The sequence below is a fragment of the Balaenoptera physalus genome, assembly GCF_965194825.1.
Source record: "Balaenoptera physalus genome assembly, chromosome: 18".
NCBI classification, from domain to species: domain Eukaryota; kingdom Metazoa; phylum Chordata; class Mammalia; order Artiodactyla; family Balaenopteridae; genus Balaenoptera; species Balaenoptera physalus.
Window position 1 is genome coordinate 75,217,835 of NC_138899.1, and position 23,133 is coordinate 75,240,967.

Genomic DNA, 23,133 nt, shown 5'->3' on the forward strand with positions numbered 1-23,133 from the left:
GAACCGCTGCATGTGTATATACGTATATCTAAATATACACACATATCGGTGCAGTACACAATGATTATTCAATGGATATTCAAAACTGAGCTATTTGTAATTAACCTGATATTCTGCAGTGAAAGTTCATTGCTCAAGAACGATTGGCGTTTCTTTCTTTTGGCTCTAACTACGGTCAAACGTTTGCACATCAGACACTACCATTTACACTTTCCTAAGTGCCAGTACCAGGACAGTCTTACACGAGGATCAGAAAAGGACTCTGCCTAGGATGCAGCTATGCAGCTACTGGGCATGCGCGCAGGGTCAGTCGGGCCGGTCCATGGTCACCACTCCCTCGAGGCGGAAACCCTCGTGGACCAGGCGCCGCAGCTGGACCCGCAGCGTGGTGGCGTCATCTGGGCGTCATGCTGACTCTGGCGGGAGAGGAGGGCCCGGAGGAGGAGCCTCGGTGAACGGGGGACGTGGGGGACAGTTTAATCGGGCTGGGTGGGTCCCCTGTTTGCAGCTTCCAAAGCAGCTCTTCGTTGGTTCGGCTCAATCTCTTCTTCTCCTGCGTTTCTTTCTCCACGTACTCCTGGAGGTTGGCATTCTCCTCTGACAGCTGTCTGCACGGGGAGAACAAGCAACTGTCGAGCAGCAGTCACGCCGGAAGCACTTAACCTGAGGTCTGCCAGGCCAAGGGGTGCAGGGGAAGGGGGTAGGTGGTGGGTGCCGGCGGGGAGAACAGGGTCCTGCCGGACCCCAGGGACCAAGAAGCGGGGTTGAAACGTGATTGCTACTCGTCCCACCCACACATCCGTTCCCAGAGACCCTCCACCAACACCCGATCTGCCCACAGCCCCTCTGCCCAGGTCAGGGGAGGCGCTGGGGGCCAGGGGACAGAGCAGAAGCCGCCGGAAGAGCGAGAGGGAAGTGGGGCTTGGTGTGGGGCGCCCTGCCCCTGGCTCAGGCCTCCCTGGCAGCCATCGCCTCTGGTCTGTGCATCTGGCCGCCTGCTGGACCGGGAGCCCTGGAGACCAGGCCCCAGAGCGGTCCTCCTCGAGTGCCCAGCACCCAGTCTGACGCCTGGTGCGTAACGGATGCTTAGTTGATGTTTGCAGCTAATGGATGCTAAGCGAAAAAGGAACCGAGGCATTCCGTGCCTCTGTCGTGACAGCAGTGGGTCTGCCCACCTCCTCCCTTCCTGGGGCCCTCCGAGCAGGGAGGGCAGCACCAAGATGGAAGCAGTGTCCCTGGGGAGCAGCTGCATTGGTGTGTCCCCTCCTTGCTGCCCTCCGGCCAGGCCAGCTCTCCTCTGCCATGACCACCTGGCCCAGCGCTGGTGCAGCAGCCGCGGGCCCCAGTGATGGAGCTTGGGGTCGGCTCACACGGTGGTTCTCTTTAGCCTGGGAACCCCCATCTGGCAGCCTCTCCGAAACCTCCTCCAGAAATATCCCCGTCACCTCCCAGCTGTGCCCCAGGCTTTGGCCGGTGTCACTCGTTTCCGCCAAGGTGGGACCCACCGCTCTGCGGAGCCCAGGCACCGGCTGGGTGCTCAGAGAAGTGTGTTCTACGCTTCCCTCCACGTGGGGAGGGCCAAGAGCCTGGGTGGGGAAGCCTCAGGGCTCGGACGAGTGAGGACAAAAGCAGAGCGCTCCAAGGTCAAGAGCAAAGCCATCCTGTCGGCGACACATGCTTTGGAAGCTCCGACGCCCAGGCCCACCTACCTCGTGACAACGGTGTTCTGGTCAATCCTGGCTTTGAGGTCTTCATTCTGCTGTTGGAGAACCTGGATCTTTTCTTCCAGGATAATGTTCTTTTCTGCCTATAAAAGATGCAGTGTCAAGAGCTTCTCAGCAAGGCCCTATGGATAGATGGCAGACCAATGCCCTTGGCTTCTGGGCTTTGGAACATTATCAAGAACAGTGTTTTCCAAACCGCAGTTTGCAATGCATTAGTCGGTTGTAAAATCAGATTAGAGGGACGTGACCAGCATTTCTTTTTTAAACAAAACAGAATAGGAAGTACCAGAGTGCACTGTGTGTAGTAAAAGTATTGTATATATTTTAGATACAGTATATATTTCCCTTTCAGATATATTATGTGTGTGTATATATGAGTGTGTATCGTGGGTTGTATGTACTGTATATATACAACTTATGTGTGTGCCTATCCTGGATTCCTGTGTAGAATATATTTCTCATGGTGAGTGTCCCCAGACTCCTGCCATTGTCAGAAATGAGCCGTGAGCACCACCAGGACCCAGTTTGGCTGCTGGGTCCCCCGGTTCTTCCCATCAGGCCGTCTGCCCTGCACCGGCATCTCTGGCCAGGCCTGTACACACTCTACGACATTCTGAATTAATGGAGGGCTGGAAATACAAATAGCATGGACACACTCTTTTCCTTCTGAGGCTCTGGGCAGCCAGGAACACGCAGCTCAAGCCCAGCGTGGCACATGCTCAGAAGATAACATCCTCTGTGGCCGCTACTCCTCTGCAACTTATGCCCCGCTCTCTCTGTCGGTGTGTCCCCAGGGCCTGAGACCTAGCCAAAGTAGAGGTCCATTCTAAGATGCACTGAGAAATGAATTAGTTTTTGAAGAGAATGTGACAAGTTCACAGCTAGAGTAATCTTTAAGGAAAAGCGCCACCTCTCCATGAATCAGGCTTCGGCATCAGAGCGAAAGGACGGGGCTCTGGCCCTGCTCTCCAGCAAGGCTCTTCACCCCGTCCTCAGCTTTGCTCCCAGGAAATGGGAAGTGATTAACTCAGTTCTTCCCCCACCCCTACCCACCCTTCTGGAATGAGAACTCTTGCATACCTGCAGAATGCCTGGAGCGTGGCTAAGAACAGCCAGAGAAGCCCAGAGGCTTGTGGCTGACCAGATAACGAGGCACATGGCCCTGCCTGGAGGAGGAGGGCTGCAGGGCTGAGGGCGGAGGGCTCTGTTGGCGAGCCCCCCGCCGGCCTTGGCTCCGGCCTTGCTGGGAAGCTCTGGGCTGCTGAAAGGTGCCAGGAGGCCAGCATTGCCTCTGATGCTGGCAATAGGCACTCACACCCCCGTCCGCCCTTATCCTGACTGACAGGCATCTGTGCAGTGAGAGAGGTCCCCACAGAGGGATGGTGCTAGATCAGGAGAGGGGACGTGACGACTGAATGCAACAGGTGGTCTGGGACCAGCTCCTGGTTTGGATATAGCGGCTTCAAGGACATTTCCGAGACATACGGAGAACTTGAAAAGTTAGAGGAGGTGATCAGTTACTGAGATGGTAAGCTGAAGATTTGCTAACTGAAAGAAAGCGGGATACAAAACACTCGTATGTATGTGTGGGTTGTATATTAGGGTGTGTACACTTGACCAGAAGAAAGGCTCTGGAAATATTAACAGTGTAGAAATATGATATTTTAATTTTCTTATCTATATCTTATAATTTCCTTTTAGAGGAAATTATATTTCCTCTTAGAGTATCAAAAATTTATTTTAAATATAACAATAAAAAAGAAAAAATTAATCTATCTGCGACCCTTGGGCCAACCTTCCCCTCAAGAATGGCATCTCCTTGGAGGCGGGCTTCTCTGCTGCTAACTTTGGATGCCTATCTCAGCTTCAGCCCTTGCACCCACAGGGGCGGGGAGTGAACTTTGGCTGCTCTATTCCCCCAGAGGGGTGCCCTTTGCTAGTTCTGTGGGAGCCAGGCTGAAAGGTGAGGCAGAGAGTGTGGTGAAAGCCGGGGCTTGGAGCTCTGGCCCGGGGCTCCCGCCTGGGCTGGACCACTGTTTGGCTCTGGGTGAGACACGACCTTGTCCTAAGCCTCCGTCTCCGCATCTGTAAAAGGAGGCTCCTGACAGCACCTACTCAGTGGGTTGCTGTCAGAGTTAAAGAACAAACACGCGTGAAGTGTCCGCGCCGTGCCTGGCGCACATCACGGGTGCAGGCGCACCGCACACCTTCCCCGGGGAGGGGAGGAATTGGCACGCCACAGTGCTGGACGGGGAGCCAGGCAGGGCATCAGACGGGCTCCAGGTTTCTACAGATGAGGCCACCTCCGAGATTCCTGAACTCCTGGCTTCCTAAGAAAGGCGTTTTCTGCTCAGTTGTGAGCACCGGACATGTAAGGGCCCCCGCCTGGATGCTGTAAATATTGACATCCACGATGGCAGCAGGAATATCATGCAGGTTACTGGGACCTCCCAAGGTAAGAGGCCAACTCACCAGCTTTTCCAGCTCAATAATCTTCTTTTCCTGCTGGTGTATTTGCTGATTCTTCATCTCTAATACCTGCTTCAGACTCTTCATGTCTTCTTCCAAGTGCTGATAAGGAGCCAATGCAATCTACAGGGGCAGAGAGCAAGGAGCTATTTACCAGGCATCCCGGCGAAGCCCAGCATTCACCAGCACCATGAATTCAGCGGAATCTAGTCATCCGTTAACAAGCTTCCTAACAGGCACTGGAGAATGAGAGCGAGAGGGCGAGAGGGAGACAATGCTCACAGCCTCCCCTGATAACGATGCCCACGAGTTTCCACTGGGAGAGCTACTAAAAATCCAGCTCCTTGGGGAGCAGGAGAGGTGAAGCCGTCATTCCCTGAAACGTCGGATCCCGGGGCGGCCGGACACTACCAGCCTATCGCCCCAAGGGAGCTTCGCGGGTAAAAACAGTACGTTCAACATTGGCTTTTAACGTTCACGCAGACTACTTGATCCAACAGACAGGTGGGGATTGAAAGGTCCCATCTGTGCCCATGGAGGGCCCCGCCCCCTGCCATGCATAGGAAATGAGCAAAGTGGTTTAAAAAGCAGAAAAGGCCTTGTAGAAAAGGAAATGTGCGAATAAGGTTGCCAGATGTAACAAATAAAGACAGGATGTTCAATTACATTTGAATTTCACATAAGTGTTGCATGAGACATACTTGTTACTAAGAAACTCATTTATCTGTAACTCAGATGTAACTGGGTATTGTGTATTTTGTGGCGCGTATTTTATCTGGCAACCTTACATCAGAGGGAAGGAATTGTGCCAGCCTTTCTGGGGAAAAACCCCTCACCCTACCAACTGGGGCTTCAGGGATGCCTCCCTTGCAGGCGGCACTGGGAGGGAACGGGACGTGGGGCTGGGATGGGCCCTGGCCAGGGTGGGGTGTTCCCAGGCCCAGCTTGTCACAGCAGCCCAGGGACAGGGGCTGGGGAGCCGTATGCAATGAGGCAAGAATAACACTTAGATGGAGAACCCAGGGCCGTTCCGACTCAGCACAGGTGCTGACAGGCACATGCTTAAAATCCCGGGAGGCCCTGACCGCTGTCGCTCTGGCGTCAGACCAGCACAGGGGCCCTGCCTTTGGGGTGACTGCTGGGGGAGCCCCGGGCTTCCTGGGGTCCAACAGAACTGCCTTGCAAGGGCCCTGCGGGTGCTGGGAGACCAGGAGCGCATGATACCTCCAGCTGCTCCTCAGTGTTTTTCCTCAAAGCTTCCTCGAAGCGTCTGGCTCGGTCCCGCAGAGACTGGCTCTGGAAGGTCAGCGTGTCCACCTGGTCCTGCAGGTAATGCACGAGACGTCCAGCCCGGTCCCCTGCAGACGCGGCACCTGGGAGGCGGTGACGATTGCCACCACCCTTCCCTGGGGGCTCTTCCCAGGGCGTCGAGATCAGAGGCGCCCCCCACCGGGCTCCACCAAAAGGCCTTCGCATGCACGAGGGAGAGGCCCCCGGTCTCCCTGCCTCCGTGCTTTGTCCAGAATGGACCACAGAACACTGATGGATGCATGTTTCCGTCTCACGGAAAGTGCACGCACGCTGGCGGGGCACTTGAAGCAGGTGGCCCGACACAGCACTTCCTGAGATCAGAGAGCTGTCCTCGCCCCCCATCCCCAGAAAAGCAAGAAGCCTGCGGAGCAGAGGCGTTTAATAATTTAACATCTGACTTCACAAAAGCAGCCCATCAGCAGAGAGCCATCTTAGTCCAGGGGGCCTCTAGCCCCCCACTTCAGGAAAGGTGATTAATTTATCTCAAAGAAGAACTGTTCTCATTTGTTAAGTTCAAGCCAGAAGCTGTCGAACCAACCTTGACTTCTGGCTCTGCCCGAGCCCCTCCCCCCACACTAAACACAGCGATGGCAGGATCCAGAGGATTCTGCCTCCTATGTCACGTCCCCGGATCCACAAACACTCCTGACCCCACTTGCTCCACCTGGGGTGGAGCCACTCACTGACTTTGTCCCGGACCCGGCAACTCGTTTGCCCTCAAGGGGGAGTCAGGGTCAGGGCGGGGGGATGGGGAGCTTTCTAAAGCACAAGCCTGAGCCCCTCACCCCGCAACGCAAAACCCCGCGCCCTCGGGACCAAGTGACGCTGACGCAGCATCCCATCCTCCGCATCCGCCTTTCTCGTCTCGCTGCCCCCAGCCCGCCTTATATCCGTTCTTCCTCCACAGCCAGCTCCCGCTCACCCCGGCTCTCTTCTGCCCTCCCCTCGGCGCCCCTGGGTGGCAGGCCCCTGGCCTGAGCTGCCACGTGAGTGAAGTGCGTCCCGTTCAGACGCTCCCCCCGACTTGGAGGACCCTCCTGACCCTCACCCCAGCACGTGCCCGCCACGGGGCCGCTCTGTGTGTGAAGGTGGAGAGAACGGAGGCGTGTGTGGGGAGCCCGGGGCCCCAGCCCTGCTGCCAGCGCAGGTGCCACCACGCTGAGCCCTCTCCCCGCAGCCCCGGCCCTGACCGATGGCGGCGGGCAGCAGAGGGAGCCGGGCAGAGCCTTGACGCCCACGCAGAGGGAAGAGACGGTGCCTTGCTGGTGCCACGTGTTCCAAAGTTATCCACCCCCATCACCATTTCTGTAACATTAAAACCCAGGGACTGAGGTCTTCCCGTGAACACTTCCGGCAAGAGAGATGGCCCCGCTCACCACGTGAGCAGCTGGGTGCGGTCAACGATGGAACTGCACACGAGAGCACTGCCACATAGCACGTGCTGGCTCGACCACTTTCTTGTCATCACAGAGAACCCAGTTTTGCAAACCATCCTTGGCGGGTCCCTTTTCCTTCTCTCCTTTTTTTGTTTCCAGTTACTTCCATTTCATTTTTAAGAAATAAAAGCCCCCTACAGTGCCATTAAATGCACACGCTGGTGCATGAGGGCAAGACAGTGTCAGTGGGAGCCGGAAGGCACATGAGCCAGCAAGTGTAAATCAGGGCTCAGGGCAGCCAGCTGGGCCCCAGCACGCATGCGTAGAATGTGACTATAAAATGACTGGAGCGCTACGCAGTTTAACCACTCTGTGTCCAGGTTTCCCCATCTGTAAAATGGGTATGATAATAATAGTACCTAACCCAGAGGATGGTGGGGAGTTAATATTTAGAACAGTACCTGGCATACAGTAAGTGCTCAATAAACATTAGCTATTATTTTATTGCAAAAATAAAATAAAATGACTGGAGTGCTACCCACCTCCTATACAAGCCTCGTCAGAGCAAGCATTCCTCTCGAGCCTCTTGTCCTCCATTAAAAAGTGAAATAGTGAAAAGCTCAGGCAAGTACCATCTAGGTGGCATCTAAACTATCACACTGTGGTTTTTCTGCTTTCTTCACCATTATTCAAAACAGATCCTCAGGCACACAATGGTGCCCCAGCAATCAGACAGGACATGCTGTTCTTCAACTTGGATTCGCTACTTTATGCCAAGGTAAGAGCACCAAGACCCAGCTGGTGACCTGGCCCGGCATGGACCACTTGGAGTTAACCAACGACCCCGTAATAATGATGATGATGGCAAATGTAACAACGCCTGAAACTATTATAATAGCACTGGCTGCTGCCTAGTGCTCTATACCCTTTACACATGATGAAATCAATTTATTTTTAAGGCAGGACCAGAAAATTTTTAAACATAAAATTCTCTCTCTGCCCATCTGGGCCACTACCCCTCTTTAGTGTGCACTGTGCATCTGCATTATACATTAACTAGATCCCCTTAGAAGACACAGGAATGCCTGCTCACCAGAAAAAAAAAAAAAAAAAAAGCAATTTTCTCCTGGCGCCAGCAAGGTAACTCCTTAGGAGATAACATTCCTTTCTCAATCCTGTAAGGGGTCACGATGACCCACTACTTGCCCTGTTGGACTATGTACACTGTCAATATGTTACTTTGATGTAAGACCCTTTTGTCTCAAAAATTTATATAACTGTGCATTGACCTCTAAGGGACAGTCCTTAGTGCTTTGTCTTTTAATCTTTAAAAAAAATTTAATACAATTTTTAAAGGTTACCTTCTATTTACAGTTATTACAAAATATTGCAATTACAAAATATTCCCCATGTTGTACAACACATCCTTGAGCCTATTTACACCCAGCAATTTGTACCTCCCCTACCCCATCCCTACGTGCCCTCCCCCCCACTGGTAACCACTAGTTTGTTCTCTGTATCTGTGAGTCTGCTTCTTTTATGTTACATTCACTAGTTTGTTGTGTTTTTTATATTCCACATATAAGTGATATCATACAGTATTTGTCTTTCTCTGTCTGACATATTTCACTTAGCAGAATGCCCTCCAAGTCTATTCATGTTGCTACAAATGGCAAAATTTCGTTCTTTTCTATGGCTGAGTAGTATTCCATTGTATACCACATAAAGACTGTCTCCTGGGTTCTAATCCTCAGGATGGCTCAAATAAAATTCTCCATTTCTTTCTTGGATTGACTATTGATTAATTTTTTCACTGACACACAGATTATTTCCCTTAAGCTGCTCACACTTTGAGGAAGGAATTGGTATTATCCCCATTTTACAGATGGGTAAACTAAGGTTTACAGCTTATGTAGCTGTCCACGATTTCAAAGCTATTAAGAGAAGGTACAGTGGGGATTTAAACCTCAAACTCCAATCTTTTACCCCAAACCTGTTTCTCTGCTGCCAGTAGCCCAAGGAGACTGGCCTAAGCAACTGTACCCACCTCACACCAGAAAATCTCCAGCTCAAATGGATTCTGCCCATGAGTTACCACTAAAATGTGCACAATTCATGACTGTGTGATGTTAGTGGCAAAGTGAAGACTCATGGATGAAACAGAACTCTCCCTTCTTTTGGTTTTGGACCGTTTGGGGTTTTCTGATACATCACAGTATGGCTGTTACTTTCCTGGTTTGTGTTCCTTAAGGGTAATATATCTGGGTGGTGTGGGATGTGGGGTACACAAAGAAGTTTGGGGTTAATTTGCCAAGGATAAGCCACACGAGGAGCACGTGGGCATGTGCAGCCCCACCAATGGATCCATGGATCGACGGATCGGGGGTGGGTTTGCAGCAGGTGGTTTCCCATTTAAAAATTTTTGAATAGTACACTCAATAGTGTGACACTCCATAATCCTAGATTCTTTTCTCGGCAGGGCAGGCTCTGTGCAAGAAACACTGCCTGGGGAAAGTGAGCCATTGAAGAAACAAAATTCCTGCCTTTGTATTAGAATTACGGTAATCACCTCCCAAATTTCCAGATGTGAGTGTCCCTAATATTTAAAAGGTAATCTTTCTATGACTGGGACGTCCAGAGCTGGCAATGGAAGCAGGGCCACCAACCTCCCCCTGGCTTCCCAGGCAGCCCCTCTCTAGGGCTGGGGGCGGTCAACATCTTTTCACAGAAGCAGCTGGTTGGAGTCTCTGGATGGCAGAGACCTCCATTCTCCCCTTCGAGATCAGAAGGAAGCCAGGCAGCGCCCCTGGCATCTGAGACCCACACTCTGTGGAGGTTTCAAGCGGGACGCCAAGAAGCTTCGTTACATCTCCAGGGGATTGAAGTTGCTTTTACAATTCCCAGAACATGTCCTGTGATTTCTGCCCTACATGAGTCTCCTTACCCTGTTACCCCTGCCTAGAATGCTCTGCTCCCTAATCCTCCCCTTTCCCCAAACATGGCTCTGACCGCAAGCACATGGGGCGCCGTCTCTCGGAACCCCTGTGGCGCTAACGGTATTATTCATTCCGTGCAAGTATGTGTTACCTTCTGTGCTGGTCTGTCACTATTTGTATCACAGCTCTGAGTACACAGTAAACTCCTTAAGGGCAGGGAGTAGGTCTTATTTACCCCCATATTCCAATGCTTAGTACAGGATCCAGTACACGGTAGGTGCTGGATAAATGTCTGTGGACAGGAATTACAATGCTGCCATTATCTTGATGTTGGAGTTAAGGAAACACTAACCTGTAATGACAGCCGCAGCTTTTCAAAATTTTCTTCCAATTCTTTCTTTTCAAGCTCGTGGGTAGATATCAGTTCTGGAGAGAAGACATCAAATTGTTAAGGTGATCTTTCTTTTGAAAAGGGATCAAACAAGATTCTTTTGCCAGGCTAAGACTAGTGATGTAGGTGAGAAGGGACACCAGTATATAGAGGACTTAAGCCTAAAGAGACCTCTCCATTAGTTTGAAATTGTATGCAATGTTGTTTAGGAGAGAGGGAGAAAGGATGAGGAAGGAAATAGGAGAAAGGGCGAGGGTAAGAGGAAAGAAAGGAGGGAGGGAAGCAAACAGAGCACAAGCGCACACACACACACACACACACACACACACACACTCACTTTTATACCCAGCTCTACCAACACCCTGGCCAAGTCAGATTCTCCATTCACAGCACTCATTGATTCTCCAACTTTTCCTAATGGTAAAACCACTAGGTAGTTAATGTTAAATCTCCCTTTTCTTCCCTCCCAGGATCACTCTTCTTTTCTACCACGAAGCTGCAATCTCGGCTGAAGCAGGGACCTTTCCAAGGAGAGCGGAACATGGGCTTGTTGGAGAATGGACAGGTGAACGGGACCAGTGCTGTGCCTGCAAAGTCACCTTGGTGGCCTCTGGGCCACACTCTGGAAACCACAGATGCTAGGATTTGCTTGAGCAAAGAGTCGATGTTAAGCCACTCAGACGGAAGGAAGGACTCATTGGACGGGTTCCTCTTGGGGAGTCTGGAGCAATTCTATTCCATGAAAAGTGTCATTCCAGTGATAATTTGCAAGACAGGCAGAAAGAGATGTCATGTAAGAGTTATTAAGCAAATGGATTCTATTTTCCTCCAGATGGGAATAGTCTTATTAGCTGGGTGAAGCCCGTCTCATTCTAGCTACACAAGCAATTTGTTTTCATGTTATAACTGGAGAGAGGAAAGGTCTCATTAATCAACTTGGATCATATGCTTAGCACAGGAGAGTACTGGAGACCAATAATTATCAATCCGGCTGGCCTAAGCTGCAATTAAGAAAAACTTTGTGGTTTCCATTGACCCAAATCTTTTAACTAATGATGGTTAAGGTCTCTTAGAAATCCAGTTGTTATAGCTGAAATTTACATTTGGAAAAGAAAAAAAAAGTTTGTGCTTATTTTATTGACACAAAACCATGGGGGTTTCTGGTCTACCTGCCTTTGTCTAAATGACTACTTTCAATAGTCATTGAGAGCATCATCCATAATAATGAAGTTTTTAGCTACCATTACATACGCCTACATTGTCTTCACATCATATGCAATTCAAAGGCCCTGGATGTGGATGTGGCGTCTAAGCGAGACTTCATTAGTCAGAAAAATCTACCAAGTCTATTTATACGAAAATCCGGAAACAAAAGGCAACACTCATTGTAACATTTCCATTCCTGTTCCCTTTCCTGAGACCATTTTCCTGCAGTGCAGTGATGGGCTTTAGGGCATTTTCAGATACCCTATACCTCACAAGCAAAGAAAAGTCAGTATCTATTAGGTGGCATAAACCATGGCGACTATCTATGTACTCATAACGTTTTTCATTATTTTAAGGTCCTGACACTCTGTCCCATGCTTAAGACTGTGCTCTAAGAGAGTGCTTCTCCAATTGTGCTACATATTAGAATCACCTGGGGAGTTTTAAAAAATCCTGATGCCTGGGCTGCACCCCAGAGCAATTTAAATCGGAACCTCTGTAGTAGGAGCTACACATCATTATCTTTTAAAAAAAACTCTCCAGGTGGTTCCAATGTGCATCCAAGGGTGGGAACTGGTACTCTAAACATGAGACACACTCTCAGGAATAGGTAATACATTTAACTAGTTCTGAGGAAATTCCTCTCCCTTGCGTCCAGCTTGGGCTTTTCCACGTATGGGTAGTTCCCAGAGGCAATGGGGTTGGTGCTCGAGGGGGCAATCACATGAGTATTGACTATTGCACAGTGGGTCTTGTTGTTTACAAAGAACATTTAAAAATAATTTTAAAACTCTGATATTAATTCTCAAATTTTTATTATTTATTAATCTATTGTTAAATTAATTGTTTTTCATATACTTTAACAATCAGCTGACTGGGGAGGAAAAAATGAGGAAAGGGGAAATTGAAAAACAAATTCTCTATATAACGTAAATGCACGTTAACGTGTAAAAAGCTTCTTTCACAGAGTCAAAATCTTAGTAGTACTTAGTTAAATGTTGTCGCTATTGTTACAACCCACATAAAATCCTATGTATCCAAAGATAATTCAAAGTTATAAAAAATGTGAAAAATGTAAAAAGAAAGATCCTGAGAGTCCACTTACATCCATGGTGAATGTGGTCTGAGTGCAAGGTGTGGAGAGCCAGGCCCAATCAGATGCTGGTGTGGCCCTGACAACACCACACCTGTGGGACGGCTATAAAGCCACAAAACAAGACAAAGCCCAGGATGTCTACACTTACTGTAGAACGGTGGGTCTCAAGCTTGGCTACCTGTTACACTCACCTATGAGCTTTAACAAGCCCAGGCTGTAACCCAGACCAGCTACCAAACCCTGGGCTGGGACCAAGGCTCCCAGGGATTCCAATATACAGGCAGGGTTGAGAGGATCGGCTTCAGAGGAAAGTACAGTAAGTCCCCTACAAAAGAACCTTCAAGCTGCAAACTTTCAAAGATGCGAATGTGCATTCCATCAATGTGAGTGAAATTGCAGCTTGCCCTCCGTCTCCTGTTGCTGACGATCCTTCAGCTCTACCATCTCCCACCTCCTCTCCCTCCTCCAGTCAGTAACTCTTCTTGCCTGTTCACTCGATGCCAGCCCCTGTATGCCAGCTGTTGTACTGTACTACTGTACTTTGCAAGGTACTGTACTGTAAGATTAAAAGTGTTTTCTTTACTTTTGTGTTTGTTTTTTTATGTATTATTTGTGTGAAAAGTATTATGAACCTATTACAGGACAGTACTATATAGCCGATTGTGTTAGTTGGGTACCTAGGCTAACTTTGTTGGACTTACAAATGCGCTCTCAGAACGGAACTCATTCATATGTAGGGGACTTACTGTAGTTACCCGGGTCCTGGATTTCTGTCTTTTCTTAGCCCAAGAAGCAACACAAAGGACACACCAGGAAGGAAAGGAAGGAAGAAGGGAAAGGGGAGCAAGAGGGAAAGGGAGGGCCCCTCGTGCCTGCAGCCGGAGAGGGTCAGTGCACACAGCCCACCCCGCCAGCCGCGCGCGCCAAGGCTCGTAGCTACCTTGCACCTTGTGGTCGTGGTCATCCTGCAGGAGCGAGACGGCAACCGTGTGGCTGTTTTCCATCTCTAGGAGAGCAGCCTCATGGCTGGCGGTGATGTCTTCCACCTGCAGGAGATCACAGCTCTGGTTACACAGAGAGCCGGGGACCGGGGGCTCCGATGGCCTCGCCGCTTGGAGGACCGAAGCAGACTGCAATGAGGGGAAATGTCAGCGGCCCAAATGTCAAGGGCAGGACACTCTGCTGAGATGACAGCCACCCTCAGCCTTGTGCTGAGGCAGGAGAGCCAGGATCTGGTGGTGACGCGGGAGTCCCGGAGTCAGGGGCGGCAGGGCAGGGGATGTCACAGGGAAGTCACTGCCACAGCCCTGCTGCTCATGCAACAGGAAGCAGCTCCCGGGGTGGGGTGGGTAGCTGCCGAAGCCACCTCTTTACTGCCCTGGGCCCCCTCTGGACCATTTCCTTCCACCCCGTTCCTTCCCCTTCCACCAAGCACTCCATGAGGTAATAAGGGCCAGAAGAGGGTCCTCCCCTACCAGATGGTCCGTTCTGCTTCTGGCAGCAGGTGGGAGCTACAGCACGCGAGGTATCTGGAGGGAACTAACATTTATTAAACTACCCACTCTCAGCTTCTCCACTCAAGCCTCCCAGCAATATGATAAAGCAAATGTTTTCATGTTCATTTCCAAGACGAGGAAACTGAGGCTCAGAGAGGTCTGAAGTGTTTTGCCCAAAGGCTAGTAAATGGCAGAGCCAGCAGTCAGCCCAGGGCTGTCTGACATCCACGGGCGAAGCTCTCAAACGCACTGCCCTTGCCTCCCCCCGCAAGACCAGCAACCAGTGCCCAAGGACCCCCCTCCCCAGCCCCAAGGCAAGTGGGCAGGTGTGTGTGTGTGCTCGCCACCCCTGTTCCCAGCCGTGAACCTGCCCCCCGGATCCCGGTGCAGACCTCCCCCTGCCCAGGCTGCGGGACCTGCTCCCAAGAAGCTGCTGTTCTCTGGCTGATGGTACATTTCCAGGAGTTTAATCACAGGTAGTGCAGCCAGCCCAGGATTCTTTTTTTTTCTTTTGACTTTTGTTTTTCATTTTTTTTTAAACATCTTTATTGGAGTATAATTGCTTTACAACGGTGTGTTAGTTTCTGCTGTATAACAAAGTGAATCAGCTATACATATACATATGTCCCCATATCTCTTCCCTCTTGCATCTCCCTCCCTCCTGCCCTCCCTATCCCACCCCTCTAGGTCGTCACAAAGCACCGAGCTGATCTCCCTGTGCTATGCCAGCCCAGGAGTTTGTATCTTCCCCCTTCCTGATCTCCGTCCCCACCACACACCTTCCATCTTTACCGCTTTTGTTATTTTTGTTGTTGCAGCTGTTATTTTAACTTCAAATGTATGACTTACAGGAGTCATTGCATAAGACGACCTCTCCCTGTGATAGCAAACCAGAACAATGTTTTTCCAAATTCTCTGTCGGTGACCCACTGTAAAAACACCATTGTACATTGTTACACACACACACACGCACACACGGGGCATGTGTGTGAAACCAAAGTTTCACAAAATGACACTTTCCCCTCTCACCTGCAATAATCTCGTTTTTAAATTTTTATTCCATGTTCCTTTGTTGTTTTTCAAAATGCAGTTACAGACCACTAAATTCATCTCACGACGTACTAAGGTGTCAAAACCTAGCATTTGAACAACACTGAACCAGCGCACCTGCCCATGCCCTGAAGCTCTGCGGCGGGCCAGTTCAGAATACTGTCCGGCCACCTCTCAGCGGGTCTCAGTTCTCTGGGATAATTCACAGGCTGATCTTTGATCTGTAAGGAGGAAGAACCCTTCACAAGAAAGGAAGCCCGCCTGTGAAGGGGATGCACGGGAGTGTCTGTATTTTAAAATGGGAAAGATTCCCATTCTGGATACCATCATTGCTTGGGAAAGTTTGCCCGACTTCTCTCTCCTATGGTAAAAGGAACCGTCATCCACTAAAACAGAAATATCACTGGCAAAACCAACAATGAACTTGACAGTGTTCGGAAAGCTGCATTACGACATGAAAATGGACATGGTATGCGATGATTCACTTTTATCTACTGGCCATTCTTGATTAAACAATATTTCACTTGAGGCTCAGAGCTATGAATCCGCTCAGCAAAAAGGCCGATTACTGCAGTTTTTAATTGTCCAAATCCTGTTTATATGAAGGTTTTTTATGGAATCTTTGTCCAAAGACTTTCAGTCTCTTGGAAAAACAAATCACTGGTTAAAAAAAATGGAACTAGTTTTCCTTATGCTCCATTGGTGACTTCCGTTAGAAACAAGTACCCACACATTGTTTGGAGGTATGTTACCCAGTTCAGTATAAAGAAAACTCTTTCATCAGTCCTTAGTATGATTCTAATTTATTGGGTTCTTACACAAATTGCCACGGGTGGTTTCAGAAAAGAGAGATGGATGCAAGGACTAAGTTCCAGAAGAGGCCCTTTCGTCCTGGCGGTGGATCTGCCCTGATCAGCAAGGGTGGTGCCTCATCGCATGCCCTCCCGGCTTGGTGGAGTCAGGTCTTTGATTTAGTGGTGATGGAATACCACACCCAATATATCAAGGATGATGTAAGGGTGTGATCTATCTGTTACAGCCTCTCAGAGGGGCTTTTGGGGATGAAATACTGATCCCCTAATTCCTCCATATGCAATGAAAGGAAGGCCCAGGATGTTTTGAAGGAAACCAGTGAGAGCCAGTGAGCCAAAATTTGGCCATCATGGTCCTTACTCTCGAGTGATTTAGGTTTCTAGACGTGCGTATGGTTTTTAAAGACTGTTCCCTCTACGAGGAAGGGGCCGTGCACTGTTGGCCGTCCCCTTTCTTATCCCAGTTTCAATCCCCATGGCTTCTCCTCTATGGCTCTAGGCTTCTTTCCAGAGCACGGAGCAGCAGCCCGTCCGAGCTCTCAGCCTGAGAAGACCTCCAGGTCGGCAGGCATTTGAGGGGATTCAGACAAGTTGACCCAAGGGACACACAAGATATGTTTTGTGTTGTAGATCACCAAAAAAGAGACAGAGGCGCTAAACCATTATCCGGCCACAGCAAACTTACGCTGGGTGAAGCTTCACTTTCTTCCTTTTAGAACCCTGGGTGCCCCCGTCCCCCCAAAATCTCTGCTGGGCCAGCCTCCTCCCTCTTCCAGGAGGACAAAGTTCTGAGCTGGCTGCGGAGCTCCGTCCATGTGCCCATCAAGTAGTCCCAGGGGTACAGAGCAGCAGCTGGTCCCTGCACCAGACTCTGTTCCTGCAGCTGTTTGCTGTTTAGCTGAGTTCCAGCAAAGCAAAGGGCTGGGAAGCCACCCTCTCCGATGGGTAAGAATAGAGCTGTAGGCTTACTTCATTCAGCCATTTGGAAAATGCAATTATGGGAGCCTTCGGCAATTCACTTAGAGAAGACTTCCATTTAGAATGAAGAAGCATGGGCTTTACATTGTCTCGGCTTTACTCATTAAAGAAAACCAGATTAAACTCCCATTTGCCTCCATCTGCGACGAAGTGTATTCCTATCTGATGAGACAGAGGGAGCTGCCCTGTCTTTTCTCTCCAGGGCTCTCTGAACGACTCTCCTTCCGGATAACGAGACGACTCACCATCTCTTCTGTCCCTGCATCCCTGCTACAGCATCCTGGGTACCGACTCGGAGCAGGCAGACAGCCCTGCCAGAGCTCCTGGGCTGACTTCATCCCCCTCCGGGCTGTGCCTTTGCCCCTTTGCTGCCCACCACGTGGGCAGGTGTTCACAGAGGCTTCTATCTGCCCTGCTCTGCCTCTTTCCAGTGTCCGGAGGCTCTGGGCTGCGATGGGCAGGGCTCTGGCGCCGGAAGACAGAGGGGCCCTCGGGACCTCATTCTATCCGATTAGAGAGTGTGGTTTCGCTGATGGCAGCTGTGCACCTGCTGTGCGGCACGAATAAGAGACAGAATGCAAGATGAGGCCAAAGTGGCCTCTGCACATTCTGATAAAGCGTGGGCATGTTGGGCCTCCCAGTTAGTCTAAAAGGATGATTTCTTTAGGAAAGGTTAGAAAGTGTGTCCCGGATATGAGACAAAGCCAACGTAAACTCCAACTACTGCTCCTCTGGAAAGGAGTCTCTGCTCAAAATGCAGAATCCGGAATGCCTTTAGGAACCAGGGGGCCCTGCACGAGGCGCTTCCCCGGCCGGGTGAGAGAGAGAGACAAACTGCTAAAGGGTCTTGGAGGGAGAGGGTCAAAGGTCACAAGTCTGATCACTAAATACCAGGCTCTGTGGGCGAGTACATTTGGAGCAGAACAGGAAAAGCATTTGTGTTTATGTTGAAAAATCTGTTTCGTGTGCCCTGAGATAGGGAAGCTTGGGAAATCTGGCTTCTGTTAATGTGCGGCTAGCTCTAGAATGAGCACTGATTTGATGAAACACCTTTACAATCCGACTTTTAAGATAAGAGTCATACCATATCTTTAAAGGCAAGTAAGAAAGCCAGGAGGCCAAGCCACGCCCCTGCTCATACCCTATCTTGTCTGCAGGGCTAAAGAAGGAGGCCCTGTACATCCCCCGACACCAGACACCTGCAGCTCTGGGCCCTGGGGAGCCCCAGTCCGTGACCCTGATTCCATTAGCATGGGGTGCAGACAGGAGGAGTGCTTTGCCAGAAGCTCCCCAAGTGACTCCCATGTGAGGCCAGAGAGAGAGAGAGACGGCCTTTGCCTCTCGAGGCGAGTGGACGGCTGGATCTTCCTAGGGGCATCCTGCGGTAAAGTCAGAGGTCAGCCGGCCTTCTCGAGGGAGTTCCTGATTGGAGGAAAGCCTCAGAAAATCCTACGTCAGGACGGAAGCAGCCTCCCCGCTGCCGGCCGGGGCACGGGGGCGCCAGGAGAGACCCCATTGGTGAACGTGAGTTTTAAGGCTCGAGAAGGACAGAGATGGCAAGATCTACAGGTCAGCATTGCCGAACGCGACTGTCCCCCACAAAGAGGACCTGAGTGTGGAGGGTCAGCACAGATCGCTGGAACCACAGACCTTGCAGATCCCTCCTGCGGTCAGGCACCGAGCCTCCTCCTGGACCAAGTACATGAGCATTTACTCTACCTGGAAATTAGACTATGGCTTGATGTGCATTTCACCTTCTTCCTCGTTGCCTGCGCGCTCCCTGCTGGAGAAGCTGAAGGTCAGGATAGCAGCCAACATCCAGCAGCAAGAGCAGAATCAGGGGCCTGAATAATTCATAGATTTCAGCCATCCGTCCCTCCCCCTGCCCCCAAACCAATGGGCTTCTATAGGAAAGATTTACTCGAATGTAAAGCGTGCAGATGCTCTTTCCACCATAAAGCTTTCCCTCATCCTCCCATCTGGAAGGAAACTCTCAGCTCCTAAACACAGAACCTGTCTTTCCCACCCAGTGTTACAGTTTCTGGAGACACTGCCTCAGAACTTCCCTGGATCTATAACCCGAGGCTATGGAACAAGCAAGTCCACATTTTATAAATATTGGCATCTCTTGCAGTATGCCATCATGAGGCCTTGTGTACGGCGGGCCTTCACTGACTATTCTTTGCTTAGATGGATGAATAACTAAATCAATCACTTTAGCTGTTATAAAGGATCAAGAAGAACAGGACTCAGAGCTCTCATAAGACAGAGCACTTTTAAAATATGCATAAGTAGTTCATGTAACTCACTCTCAAGTGGAAAAGTCAGGGCCTCCAATCTCTCCCAGTATGAAATCTTTAAAAGGCCGCTGTCCCAGCTCAAAGGCAGATGAGGCCACACCCCCCAGCACGTGCTCCTGCACCGACAAAACTTAGCGAGGTTCTGCCCCGGCTCCCTCCACTGGTGGACGGGCTCCGCTCGGCAGTGGCCCTGGCTTCCCAGTTTCTCACACACGACACCCCAACATGAGCGTTTGTTCAGAAGCTCATCCTTCTGCCTGGGGACCACCTCCTGCCCTTCCTTCCATCTCTTGGCATCTTCTCAACCAACCCAGAACTTTGGACCAAAAGTCAGTGAATATGAGTATAAATACATTCTTTGTGTAAAAGTGGGAATGAATAGCCCCAGGATACAGGGCACAGAACAAGCCAATATCTGCACCAGGTCTGAGCTGTATCAAGGGACCACGAAGCAGGTAAGACTAAAGACGGCAGCCGTGCCAATGTCCACTTAAAGCCAGCTGAGAAGCCAAGATGCTGAAGGTTCCACTGCTAATCTTAGCCCAGCAGGTAACCTTAGCTGTCACCTATCTGTTTCCCAGCCTCTGAGTCTGTACCACCTCAAGCAGGCAGATGTGTCTGGTTTCCGCAGGCCTCTAGAAAGAGGAGGATGACTAACCCGAGATGCTGAATAGAAGAAAGTGCTGTCACATAGGAGATCGTTTACGCCAACAATAGTACTTATTATTACTCCGAGATTTCTCCCGTGCCCCCTATGATTCACACGCCTCTGGGGACCATCGCCAGCCAGATTCTCTACCAGGGAGGCAGCCCAAACGTTCATGATAGTGAAGCGCCACTCGGCACCAGCCTGAGATGTAAAGTGAGCTCTTCACAAATGCCAGTTTACCTTAGGGATACCACGAGCAGACTAGGGGTAACAATACACAATTAGAAGGTGGGCATTAAGGCATCAAGAGCCTTGGGCACTTAGGAAGACGAGAAGAGGGAGAAGCAAAACGAGCTCTCTCGGAAGCAGAGTGGTCTCGTCTTAACCTGCCTGTCACACCGGCGCCAACACGGTAACGGACACGGCAGCTGGCCATGGGGATGGGCACGCCGGGCTCCTACCTGCTTCCAGGCTGACAGGCTCCCTGGGAATTCTTCCCCAGCTATTCCAGTATGAATGACCCTCTCTAGGAAGACTGCTGGGCTAAGGTTAATGAGCGGAATCCTTCTTTCATTCAGCAAATACACACTGAAGGCTCGCTCTGTGCAGGCAGGTAGTCCTGTGCCAGAGATTTAGCAGTAAACCCGGCAGAAAACTCTAGTTCAGTGCTCGAGAGCACGGGCCCTGGGATCAGACTGGGTCCAACCCTGGCTCTTTCATGAGCGTGAATGCTGGCAAGTTATTTAACCTCCAGGTCTCAGTTTTCTCACCTGTAAAATGGGGACAATAATGGTACTCCCTCTTAGAGTTATCGTGGGGGTTAAATGAGTTAGTACATGTAAAGAGGGAAGAGCAGGGCCTGGTACACAGCACGTGCTAGATACACATGTGTCTGTCATCACCACTGTCCTTATGGAATATGCAGAAGATCAACAGGGTACAAAGTAAAAGTTATCATACATTAGGTAGTAATAAGTGCCAAGGAAAAACTAAACAGGAAGAGTGTGCACAAGGTGGGGAAGGAGTTGTAATTCTGAATAAGGAAAGGCCTCACTGAGAAAAGTCTGCAAGGGAGGGAGAGAGGGAGCCATGGGGTTTCTAGAGGGAGAGCATTCCAGGCAGAGGGCACAGCGAGCGCAAAAGCCCGGAGGTGGGAGTGTGCCTGGGAGCACAAGGCAGGGAGACCAGAGTGGCTGCGGGGACGACAGGAGGGGACAGAGGCGAGAAACGAGGTGGGAGAGGGGGCTTGACCGGAAGCTCACCTGCTTCCTGCACGGACTCCTGGCTGACGCGGCTCCCCTCCACCTCCCACCCACGCCTCCCTCCCGACGACGGCAGGCGCAGGCGCAGGCGCAGGGCCGGGGCGCAGACTGACCTGCTCCTGGTGCTGACACCCGATCCGCAGCAGCTGTGCGCGGTGCTCCTCCTGGAGCTGGGCCGCCTCGGTCTCGAACTGCAGCTGCAGCCGCCGTTCCAGGTCGCGCAGCTCGGCCTGATGCTGCCGGCCCCGCCTGCGCACCTCGTCCTCACGGCGCCGCTCCAGCTCCGCCTTCTCCCGCTGCAGCTTCTCACACTTCGCCGCATGGAAGGCTGGGGACAGGGAGAGCGACACGTAAAAAGCTGGTCAGGACGCACCGGAAGCGCCGGGCCCGAGCGTCTGCAGCCCCCACGAGTAGCACATCAAGGTGGACCTAAGGACCAAGGCCAGGTCCCTGTCCTTCTGCAGAGCTTCACCGTTTGCCAAGTGCTTTCCTCCCTGCCACATCTGAGCCTCAACACAGACCCTGGATGCTGGGGTGAACCTGGGCCCTGGGGAGCTCCGGTGACCCGCCCAAGGTCACACTCAGTGTGCGGAGCACGAGCTGCGAAGGCAAATCTGGGCTGACGACAAGCCGCATGTCTCTGCCGCTAGATCAGGGTTCTCTGAGGGTCCACAGACCATGGGCCTCACAGATACTGGGTGCTTGTTACAAATGCACGCTCCTAGGCGCACCCTGGTGGATCAGAAACCCCGGACAGGAGCCCAGCATGTCAACTCTTCACAAGGGCCACCGTGACTCTTACACCCGTCAAGGCTTGAGACAACAGGCTATGCACGGGATTCTCTCCAGGCTGACATGCCGAATGGGACAATCGCAGAGGACGTGTGCGTGTGGGTCCTTTCAGGTGACCGAGACCTCACCAGCAGGATCCCTCCCCACTGGAGGAAGGACGGGTAACCACTCAACGCCCCTTTGCACGGGTGGGTCGCCCTGCCGCAGTTCTGGTTTGCTTCGCGGGGAGGGGCTGCGACAGCACTTAGGGTTCGCGCCTCCCCTGGGCCAGAGTGGACTGCTCTCATTTCAAAGTCTCTTCCTCAACTGCAAACTGCTTCCAAGAAGGAGAAAACCTTCCCTGACAATCTACTCTGTTTAGGTCACGCGGAGGTGATGATGCACACGCACGCAGACGTCAAATGTCAGTGAGGACACCTCACTTACACTCCACACAGACTGGGGCCCCTACGCTCCCTGCTCCGTGCTGCAGTCTGGGGGGGCTTGTCATTCACTCTGAAGTTGAGTGAGCAGTATCTGTACCGGTGCAGGATAATCTGCTCCCTAGGGGCGGTTGCTACGATCAGGACCATCCGTGCAAGGGAGTCAGAGAGCATTTGAAACACCCTCATCAGAAGTCCCACCCTAAAGGCGCAGCTCCTTCAAGGGTTTCTCTGCCACACTCGGCTCTCAAAGAGTTTGTTCATTAGCACAGGGGATGTTTAAGAACATTTTCTCCCTGGCGAAACGAGCGGTGGACGGGCTGGATCCTGCCCCGTGTGCCCAGCGTGTAAGAGTCTGGCCAGCCCAGCAGCCTAACACTGTCCCCAGAGGCCTTCTTGGGCCGGGGCTTCACGTGGCCCTGTGTCCTGTGTCCCGTCATTTTTGGGAGGATTCTGACACACTATCGTGAAGAGTTGTTAGGATCTGCCAGTGTAATCAGGGTGTACTGAGGGTGGGGGGGCACCCCCGTGCCTCTTATGGTCCAGGGTGGACCCATAAGAGGACGCACCGTCTGTAGGGAACGTGAAAGCCATAACCACACTGACTTGAAAGGCCCTCTGCTTTTTGCCGTCACCTGTGCCAGCAACTCTAAAGACTGCTGGTGAAAAAATACTCCTCCTCAAAAGTTTTTGGTTGGTCTACATTCTAAGCAATTGCTACGATTACTGTCGAGGTTTTTAAAAACAATTTTTGTATTAAAAAAAAAATCACAAACAGAGAAAAGCTGGAAGTACGGTACAAGGACATTATCGTCCAAATGACGTTTTCCCCCTGAACCATTTGAGAATCAGAGGCTGACTGC

The 23,133-nt window shown here is 51.1% G+C and overlaps 1 protein-coding gene across 14 annotated transcripts in view; it reads right to left on the reverse strand.

The window, feature by feature from the left end:
* Positions 1–7: 7 nt before the first annotated feature.
* The window catches only part of MTUS2 (microtubule associated scaffold protein 2), a 505,324-nt gene continuing 482,198 nt past the window's right edge, over positions 8–23,133 (reverse strand). For all 14 annotated transcript variants that reach the window (XM_082435506.1, XM_082435504.1, XM_082435497.1 and 11 more), the window contains 7 exons: positions 21,170–21,384; positions 13,450–13,555; positions 10,169–10,242; positions 5,418–5,516; positions 4,197–4,316; positions 1,710–1,807; positions 8–608 (listed from right to left, as the gene is read on the reverse strand). In XM_082435506.1, the coding sequence (XP_082291632.1) occupies positions 395–608; positions 1,710–1,807; positions 4,197–4,316; positions 5,418–5,516; positions 10,169–10,242; positions 13,450–13,555; positions 21,170–21,384 (926 nt within the window). In that variant the 3' untranslated portion in view covers positions 8–394. The remainder of the gene's footprint in view (positions 609–1,709; positions 1,808–4,196; positions 4,317–5,417; positions 5,517–10,168; positions 10,243–13,449; positions 13,556–21,169; positions 21,385–23,133) is intronic.